At 43.6% G+C, this 9,707-nt stretch overlaps 1 protein-coding gene across 1 annotated transcript; it reads left to right on the plus strand.

The window, feature by feature from the left end:
- Window positions 1–2,309: 2,309 nt before the first annotated feature.
- Window positions 2,310–8,993, plus strand: LOC125521919 (SPX domain-containing membrane protein OsI_21475). Its single transcript, XM_048686979.2, has 11 exons — window positions 2,310–2,479; window positions 3,802–3,874; window positions 4,194–4,314; window positions 5,261–5,572; window positions 5,735–5,839; window positions 5,959–6,416; window positions 6,759–7,060; window positions 7,200–7,387; window positions 7,959–8,149; window positions 8,284–8,417; window positions 8,515–8,993. The coding sequence occupies exons 2-11, from the start codon at window positions 3,822–3,824 to the stop codon at window positions 8,751–8,753; spliced, it is 2,103 nt and encodes a 700-aa protein (XP_048542936.1). The 5' UTR covers window positions 2,310–2,479; window positions 3,802–3,821; the 3' UTR covers window positions 8,754–8,993.
- Window positions 8,994–9,707: the final 714 nt, after the last annotated feature.

Below are 9,707 nucleotides of genomic sequence, written 5' to 3' on the forward strand. Positions count from 1 at the left end.
GTCTTCGTTTCCACATCACAAAAGAGAGAAAAGGCAACGGTGCATCATGAATGAAGCGACAAAAAGCAAACCACTATCCAGAGAAATCTCAGGGAAGTGACAATTATTCTTTCTCTTCCTTTTTCAAAAGTTGAAAACTGACAGTAGATAGTGTGTGACTTCATTTTCCGGAACGGATGGCCTCGTATTTACCGATTACAGCTTAGCTTATTGCATATTTTTAGTAGTATTATATGCACGTTCTACAAAATAATGCAAATGACTCCAGTAGTCATTAAATAAAAAAAGAGTAGAGTACTGTTGAGGTACAAAATGGCGCCAGGAGCCATGTGCTTCCGGGTTTAATAATCAACTTCTCCAAATGTCATAAAATTAAGAATAATAATATCGGGCATGCTATTTGAAACTTAGCATCTTGTGGTGGAACCAGTCCATCAGGGGTTCAAGTCTCGGTGCCACATTTTTCTGGATCCATTTCAGGCTTTTAGGTGATATTCATTGGGAGGAGACGCCCCATCGACTACGAGGCGTCTGTAGTAATTTTATCAATCTACAGATGTGATGTCGAATTAGTATTTCAAAGGTGTTTATAGGGATATAGTATACATATATTTGGGCATCTACAATTATACTGTGTTAGAACAAATATAGTTCTACTACTAAATGGACTTTAGGATTGTACATTCCTATGTTCATTCCTCGCCCCCACGTCCTACATTAACTATGTTTTTTTGCGAAAAAGGTCAGATATATTATAAAGATTCATCGGAAGTATAAAGCACCTCAAACATAATAAAAATTAGATTGAGGTCCATAAACTACCGAACGACCATTGCCGCCGCCACAACGAGCCGTCGATGCACCGCTGTCGCCGCTCCCATACCGTAGTCGGCCTGACCTTGTTGACGGCAACCGGGAAAGTCTTCGTGTGCGTGCCTCTAAGGACCTGCCCTGGAGCCGCAGTTGTCACCGTTGAATTCTTGAATTGATCTGGAGAACCTGACACCAAATATCGCCGTCCCAAGGAGCTAGCAGAAACCTATGGTGGAGCTCCGTCTAATACGTTCTAACGGACGAACTTGAGGAGGATCGGAGTGTGGAAGACTGACTCGAAGAGGGAGCACCGCCATCCATCCAAACGCCGCCCTTACGAGGACTAAAACCCTACCTATCTACTAGCGGGAGACACCAGGATTCTCCTCCCTGTCACCGGCCGCCGGAGCAGCAGGCGGAGGAGAGGCGAATCTACGGGCTCGCCGGCGGAGATTTAAGGGAGGAAGGCTTTCCCAAGTCGCCTTGGAGAAAGGAAAGAAAAGCCAAAGTTTTGGGAATATAACCTGCATTAACTAAATTAAATCAGTCTTACCACCAAAATAAAGAAATGTTCTCACAAAAAATGGAAGTCATCCAGGATCGGCGACATGGTCACCAAGGTGAAAGTTTAACCATAGTTTCGGATGAAAATATGTTGCTCAAAATAAAATAAAAATTGAAAATTCCAACCTAAATCAATCTCGTGAGACCATTGTAGGTCTCTTCTTATACGGTGACAATCAAACTGACAAATGTCTGTCGGTCACAAATCCGAAAACAACTTACATTTGGACAAGTAACGATGAAAAATTTAGATGAAAACACGATGAGCCACAACTAGCCGAGCCTGGCACGTGCGTCGCTCAAAGATCACGGGTCGATTATTTGAGTGAATATAAGATAGAACCCCATCCCAATCACCTTCGGCGCCTAGTCCACGCGCATACGAAAAACCGCTAAGAAACAACCCGCTCTTTTGAATGAACTCGTCGATGCCGTACAAAACTCGTCGGAAATTCAACATGTATTTTCTCCAATCTGCCTCTCAGCTTTGGTTTATCTTCATCTTTTTCAAAACTCTTAATTATTTTACGTTTTCTACTCCCACCATACTTTAATATAAGAACATTTTTGACACCGGCGTGGAGTTCACAAGAGCGAGTAGTTTTTTTTTTTGTGTGTGTGGTTGGGCTGGAACGCGAAATAATAACTTGAGCCTTAAAGGCCCCGACCGTGCGGCGGGCCAGGCGCGCCCCACGTGGCCCGCCGGCGTGGCGGCATCGTGGAAAGGCGCCGCAATCCGATCCGATCAAAAGAGCTGGCGTCGGGCGGAAAGACGACGGCGAGCCCGTTTTCGCAACCTACACCGCGCACACGAGAACCAAAACCAAATAAAATCTCTCGACAAGGAGGTGAACGCGCACGCGCAGGTCGGCAGGCCCACCGCCGCTCGCCTCGCCTCGCCGCGGCGTCTGCCCCCCCTCCCCTCTCCCCTCTCCCTCGCCCACCCTCCACCGCCTACAAATACACCCGCCCGCCGCTCCCGCCTCGAGCCCCTCCCATTCCCTCGTCCTCCCCCACGTGGCCAGCCTCGGCGCCCCGCTGCGGCCGCGGCTGCTCCGATCCGATCTGCCCGCCCGCCGCCCGCCTTCGCTCGGCTCGGCAGGTAAGCGGCGCCGCCCCCTCCCACTCGCTCCCTGCCCGTGACCCCCTGCTTTCGGTTCGTCTCCCGGTGGATTGGGCCGCCGATTAGCGCCGAGAGGGCGGCGGGATTCCTCTCTGCTCCTTGCCGGGAGCTCTGCTTCGGGAGAGAGCGACTCGCCTGTGCGTTCCCGGGCGATTCTCTAGTTTGGCAGAGCCTGCTACTGCTTTTTCCGAGGGCCGCGAATTTAGGGGGATTTTCTTTGTGACGGAGAGCCGATCCTCCCCAAATCGCGGGCGGGCTGTCGATTTGGCGCGTGCTGCTAACCCGAACGATTGGTTCAGTTTCAGGCCGAATTTGTCTCGAGCAAGCAGGATCCGTTTATGCGTTTCCATGGAGGCTCTCCAGATTTCCAGGCCGAAATCCGGAGCAGCGGGCCGGTTACTTGTCTTTTCTGTGTGCCCGGCGGCGGCTTAATTAGCCAGTATCGTTTGTTTTCACTTCACTTTTGCTGTCTTCTGCTTGGATTCGTGACTAGTAGTAGTCGTAATTATTGCTCCAGCGCTGTGAAAGGTGGAGGAGCGCGTTGGTGGCAGAGTGGGGTCTGCCACTACTCCACTTTCAGTTTCGATCGAGCCTAGATTGTAAGGCCGATTTTTATAATAGCACTCTCCATGCAGCTCCTCAATAATTGTAGCCAATTGGTTGGGCAGTCTTCTTTTTTTCATCAGTTTTTTTTCTAGTTATATACGTAGTTGGCTGGGATGATAATGCTTACTGTTAACTGTCCAAATTGATGTAGAAAGATAACAAGTTGTTGATCGCTTCCTCGATTGACTGATAGAAACGTGAATTAGTAAGTGAAAATGGATGTTTGCGCCTACTTGTGTTTTTATAGCAGTTTCTGGGACTGTGACATGTTGGTCATCCTTCTGTGATTGGTTATAAATGTTTGGCCTGTGGAGAAGGACTCAAGAATCCATAGCAAGAACTGAGAGGCTATATAATTTTGCATCTACATAAGTAACTTGCCCCAATTCTTTGGTACTGCCCTGAGTTTTCAGGGGCGTACATGTTGGGGATTTCTTATTTACGCGTCCATTCCTGAGTCGCATTACGAGTTTCTCGTTTGTTCCACTTAAAATGTCCACAACTTCTCTGAACGTTCCAAGACCACCTCCTTGCTGATGTGTCTGTGCCATATGATTGCAGAAAGCACCTGGGATTTACTTAGCAGAGTGGTGCCTTAACACTTCTTGCATTTTATTGCACTTGCATCTCAGCAATTACACTAAAATCTGGCTTCTTTGGTTGTGCTACTGACGCGTCTTTATATTTCTTGGCAGATTAACATATTCAAGTCAAGATGGTTAGGTTTGGGAAAAAGTTGACGGCCGACCAAGTTCCAGAGTGGAGAGGGTATGATTCAGGGTTTTTTTTCCCACCTTGTACTGACCTGTATCATTGAGTTCTCCAAATATTCTGTCAACTGCTTCTGATGGAACTTATCTTGATTTCTTACCATGTTTATTGAACAAGAAGATAAAGAAACATTGCAATGATTGAACATTTGATTTTCTTTAGTCACGCAGCATGGTCAACCATGCTTTGTTATCTACTAGTATGAGTCTATGATACAGCATTGCAATTGAGTGCCCATCTCATTGGTGTAAAAGATTGTACACTTGGCCTTGGCTACCAATTTTTTGAAGTTGCATTGCTGATTCAATGTTTACAGTTACTATATAAACTACAAGCTGATGAAGAAGAAAGTAAAACAATATGGGCAGCAGCTCCAACAGGGAGAGAAAGACCGTCGCCGTGTTCTCAAGGATTTCTCCAAGATGCTTGATGATCAGGTAATGCTAAGAGATGGATCTCTGCCAATTCATTACTTCATTCTCCCTGATCTGAGTTTAACCTGCAGACCTTTAGCTTTCGTGTGGTGTGGACAGGGGTTGCAACCTTGTGGGGTCAAATACATGTTCACATATAAAATTTTCTTTGCCCTCTAATTTCCTCATGAGCTAACTGACCCCACAGCTTCAACGTGGCACCACTACAGTGTGTGGATATTTGACTGTAGCATCATCATGGTGACGAACTGACATGTCAAATTATCTATATACCCTTCTTAGAATAAGGGTGTCTCCCCCTCTGATCTTTTTTGAAAGCTATCTACATATGACCTCGATTACCGAAGGAACCCAATAGATGCGCACTTACAAGCTGCATGTTTGCAGGACAAAAAAAAGTTGCATGCCATAGCCACAATGTGTATGTAAATGACTCTTATAAAACTTATCCTTATCTCACATTACACTAAGCTAAGGTTTGTTATTGAAATCTTACAAGGCAAACCTTTCTTTTCGATGACTAGTTGAAGAACGATGTTCTGTGTTATCCAGAATTAGGTGCTTTCTCTCTGAATTCATGTGCTTGCACGTTTGACTTGTTACTTGTGCTAATTCATCTGGTACCTTCTTTGAACTGATATTGATCTGAGACATCTTCCTTCACTCAATGCAGAATTCTAACTAAAACACATGACCATTAACAGAGGTATTGGCAGTCAAGTTAACATAATAACTATTAGCCCTTGAATACTTACGGCATCATCTGATTACACATCTTTATGACTTTATCAAACTAAACTGTTCCCATTGTTTCATAAGAGAACATCCTTACACCCTAGTTATCTGTGGAACATCATAAAAGATGATGCAAAGGGCGGTAAAACCCCCTCCCCCCCCCCTCTCAAACGTACACATTTAATTTACTGATGGTTTATTTCTGTTGATTCAGATAGAGACGATTGTCTTATTTCTGTTGGAGCAACAAGGAAGGCTGGCAAGCAGGATAGAAAAGCTAGGAAAGCAAAGGGCTATACTAGCAGAACAGCCAGATATATCTGCCATTGCTGAGTTACGAGAAGCTTATAGAGAAGTTGGTCTGGATCTTATCAAACTTCTCAAATTTGTTGATCTGAATGCAACTGGCATTAGGAAAATTTTGAAGAAGTTTGATAAACGCTTCAGTTACAGATTTACTGATTACTACGTGTCAAGTAGATCAAATCACCCTTATTCTCAGCTACAGCAGGTCTTCAAGCATGTGGTAATGTACTAACTACAGTTTTAAGTATCATTCAATTATTTTATTGTGCAATTCATTTGCATTTCATATATTTTAATTTTATTGAACTTATGATCTGTCTTCTAGTTCCGTTATGCTTCAAATACATCAATATTGTTACCTTAAGATCAATTCTGCAATCAGGGTGTAGGAGCTGTTGTGGGAGCCTTGTCGCGTAACCTTGCTGACCTTCAGGAGCGTCAAGGAAGTTATTTATCAATTTATGACCAACCAGCTTCTGCTCTTAAGGTTTGTTTTTTTCTTTGCTGCTCTCCTGATGCCGAAATGAGAGTATTTTTGTTCCCATCCAATAGATTTAATGCTATGCTTAAAGATATTCTCTGATCGGGTTTCTTGATCCATTGTAGGACCCAATCATTGATATGATCAATTCATCGGTGGATAAACTGACACGATCAACTAACTTTCTACGGTTTTTGGGGCAACATGCCCTAATTGCGCAAGAGGAGTCTCCTAGTACTGCAGGAGAGGAAGAAATAGAAGATCAAAAATACCATTTCGTGTCCCTTATGCTAAATTTGGTGAACACATTCCTTTACATGGTCAACACATACATCATTGTGCCAACTGCAGATGACTATTCAGTGAGCCTTGGGGCTGCTTCTACTGTTTGTGGTGTTGTTATTGGTTCAATGGCCGTTGCACAAGTATTTTCTTCAGTGTACTTCAGTGCATGGTCCAACAAGTCATATTTTAAACCACTTGTTTTCAGCAGTATTGTTCTTTTCTTGGGTAATGTCTGCTATGCAATGGCTTATGATACGAAGTCCCTGACAGTCCTTATTGTTGGCCGCCTACTCTGTGGGTAAGTACCCATGGATAAATGCATTATTACTATAGATCTATTACTGCTGAGCATTTGTTTGCTTCAGTTGTATGTTCTATCGAATTCATCCTATCGAAGTTCCTGTAGATGTATGGTAATAACAGTGTTTCTTACATAGTCTATCTGGTTGTCTGCTCTATATTATGCACGTAGGAGATATATGATGTTTGATGCAATGAAATTTCAGTAGCTACTCTATTTCCTGTGACATTTTGGTATTCTGACGCTCAGAAAAAAATCCTTCACTAAAATTCTGTGTGCCAGTTAACTTTCTTCCGAGTGCTCTTTTATGTTTAATTTAGAGTTATTATTGTGATGCAGGTTGGGTTCTGCAAGAGCTGTCAATCGCCGGTACATTAGTGATTGTGTCCCTGCAAGGATACGTATGCAAGCTTCAGCAGGATTCGTAAGCGCAAGTGCACTTGGCATGGCTTGTGGGCCAGCGCTGGCTGGTTTACTTCAGTGGAGATTTAAAATCTACATGGTTACCTTCAGTCAGTCGACTCTACCTGGTTGGTTGATGGCAGTTGCATGGCTAGTGTACTTAGTTTGGCTATGCATCTCATTCAAGGAACCAAATCGTGCCACCGAGGCAGATGATACCCAACATAATCGTGCTTCTGGTAAGTCCAATATATTGTGCTTCTGCCTTCTTTACCACTTGGAACATGCATTTAAAAGAAAATCTGTTGTATCGAGCAATATAAAGAAAATTATCTAATCCATTGCCTTGATTTAATTGGATGGTCATCATAATGGCAGGACAAAGTGTGGATATTGGGCAAGTTGAAAATGGACTTGCACAGCCATTGCTTGGAGATTCTGAAAGCAAACAAAACGAAGATGATGATGATGATGAAGAAGATGATAGTGAAGAGTCTGCACAGGATTCTCGCAAGCCTGCAACTTCGATTGGTTCAGCATACAGATTGCTCACTCCATCAGTAAAGGTATTACCATTTAAGCTAAATTATACGGTGATTGTGTCTTTTGCTTTTCTACCTGTGTTGGGGACCAAATGGTGACTTGTTGGAATTAGGTCAAATATTCTTTCAGTATCGTAGTGTCTTACTTTTAACATGATCTTGAGGTAGGTTTTGTCCTGATATATTTTCCCAAGTAACATAGGAAACGCATCACTGATCTTTAAGGAAGACTGTTGGCTTCATGGTCTAAAAGATGGCAGTAGGTGATTTTGATTAGTATGGGTTGTGTCTGGTACTTTTAGGAATGCATTGAAGAATTTTAAGTGGAGGAGTGTGAATGTTTCTCGAAACTATTCGAATCAGTAGGATTGTAAAGGCTGGTAGATTGTAAGAAAGTTTATCTGCATTTTCCCCAAGCCCTTGGTGTAGCAGTACATATGACGGTTTTGAAATTTCAACCCTACATTGTCCATGCTGTAGTGTAAATATCTCCCCAGTTATTTTATAGGCCAATTCAGCCTCATCCAAGCAAATCACGCGGTCATTATTTCTTTCACTTTTGAGCATGTTGACCTATTGTGCTTTGCTTATATAGGTTCAATTGTTAATATACTTCATGCTCAAATACGCGATGGAGATTTTACTTTCTGAATCAAGTGTTATTACCAATCACTATTTCAATTGGAACACGAGCTCAGTGGCAATATTTCTGGCAATTCTTGGGTTGACAGTGCTTCCTATTAACGCTGTTGTTGGAACATATATCAGCAACATGTTTGAGGACAGGTTTGTTTCTATTGCTTCAGAGCCCTTCACACTTTCGTGTTACTATAAGCCTATAAGCATCAATAGTTTTCTGCTGCTAGGCCGACGAAATTTCAGATATGGACAGCTTACCAAAGTTGTTGATGTTTTGACAGGCAACTCTTGATGGCTTCTCAAATTACATTGCTAGTGGGCATTATTTTCAGCTTCAAAGTCACGAGTACATACTCTGTTATCCAGTATGTTGCCTCAGCGCTCATTACATTTGTGTCTGCTGAAGTTCTTGAAGGTAACAAATATTTGAACATTCCAGTTTATAAACTCCTGTGACATATGTCCTATCTCGCACCTAGGAGAGTGCTTAAATTTCTTGCCATGAATTGCAGGTGTCAACCTTTCCCTCCTGTCGAGCGTGATGTCGTCCCGCCTATCCCGGGGCACATACAACGGCGGACTCCTATCGACGGAGGCAGGCACCCTGGCGAGGGTGGTAGCCGACTGCACCATCACCGCAGCGGGGTACCTGGGCATCGGGAGCCTCCTCAACGTCACCCTACTGCCCTCCCTGGTGATCTGTGCCGCATCAATTGCATGCACCTTCTTGACCTACAATTCCCTCTTCTAAATGGCAACGGCCGATCACCACTCTACCTGTTCTCACCATCCGTTCCAGGTTGGAAAATTCGATAGCTAGCTGCTGGCAGGCTTTGATTCTGTGGTTGCCCGAAGGGACAATTGTACATGCCGGTTGGTTCAGTCAGTGTAGCATAATCATGTACCCGATGCAGTCTCCACCCTGCAAAATTTTGATCGGTTTCGGTCTGTGATAATGAGCAAATTGATTTGTCGGCGCTGGCCAATGTAATCCGGTTTCCTGAACTTGAACTTTGGCCTGAAATGTGTTCCTTGGTGAGTGATACCTGTCGCCTCGCTGTCAGAAACCACACTGCATCTTCTGAAGAAAACAACTTCTTCTGTGGTTAACTGAAGAAACTGACACCAGGCCGTTGGCGCCAAATCAGTCTCATCATTGACCGTGCGATGTTCATTGGACGGCAACTTACCACTTCGCCTGGAGTTATAACAGACAGCAACCCTCCATCGCACATCCAACGGCTTGGAAGACTGCATCGGTCTCTGTGTCTTTATATACCCATACTCTGTTTTATACTCCCACACGTGTGGTGGGAACTAAACCCGTCCACACGCCCTATAACATACAAACTATGCCATGTCATCACATGCATGTGGAAATCTTTTTGGATTTTCTGTTTTTAAAATATTTTATCTCTTAAATGAAAAATTCGATTGAAGATCTGTTTTCACCATTAATTCCCTCACGATGAGATCTTCGAAATTAGGGGCCAGTTTTTTTGGGTGATTCTACCAGAATCGCTCCCCTCCTCAGCTTCTCCCAGAATCGTCACTCCATATGTTCTTTACAATCCTAACTAATTAGACCTTAACTAGATAGAATTGTTAAAAAAATATGAAGTGGCGATTCTGGAGAAGCTGGGGAGGAGGGCGATTCTGGAAAAATCGCCGAAAAGAACTGGCCCTAGATTTCATATCAATATAT

Source organism: Triticum urartu, chromosome 7A, assembly GCF_056163025.1.
Source record: "Triticum urartu cultivar PI428250 chromosome 7A, HENAU_Tu73, whole genome shotgun sequence".
Lineage (NCBI taxonomy): Eukaryota > Viridiplantae > Streptophyta > Magnoliopsida > Poales > Poaceae > Triticum > Triticum urartu.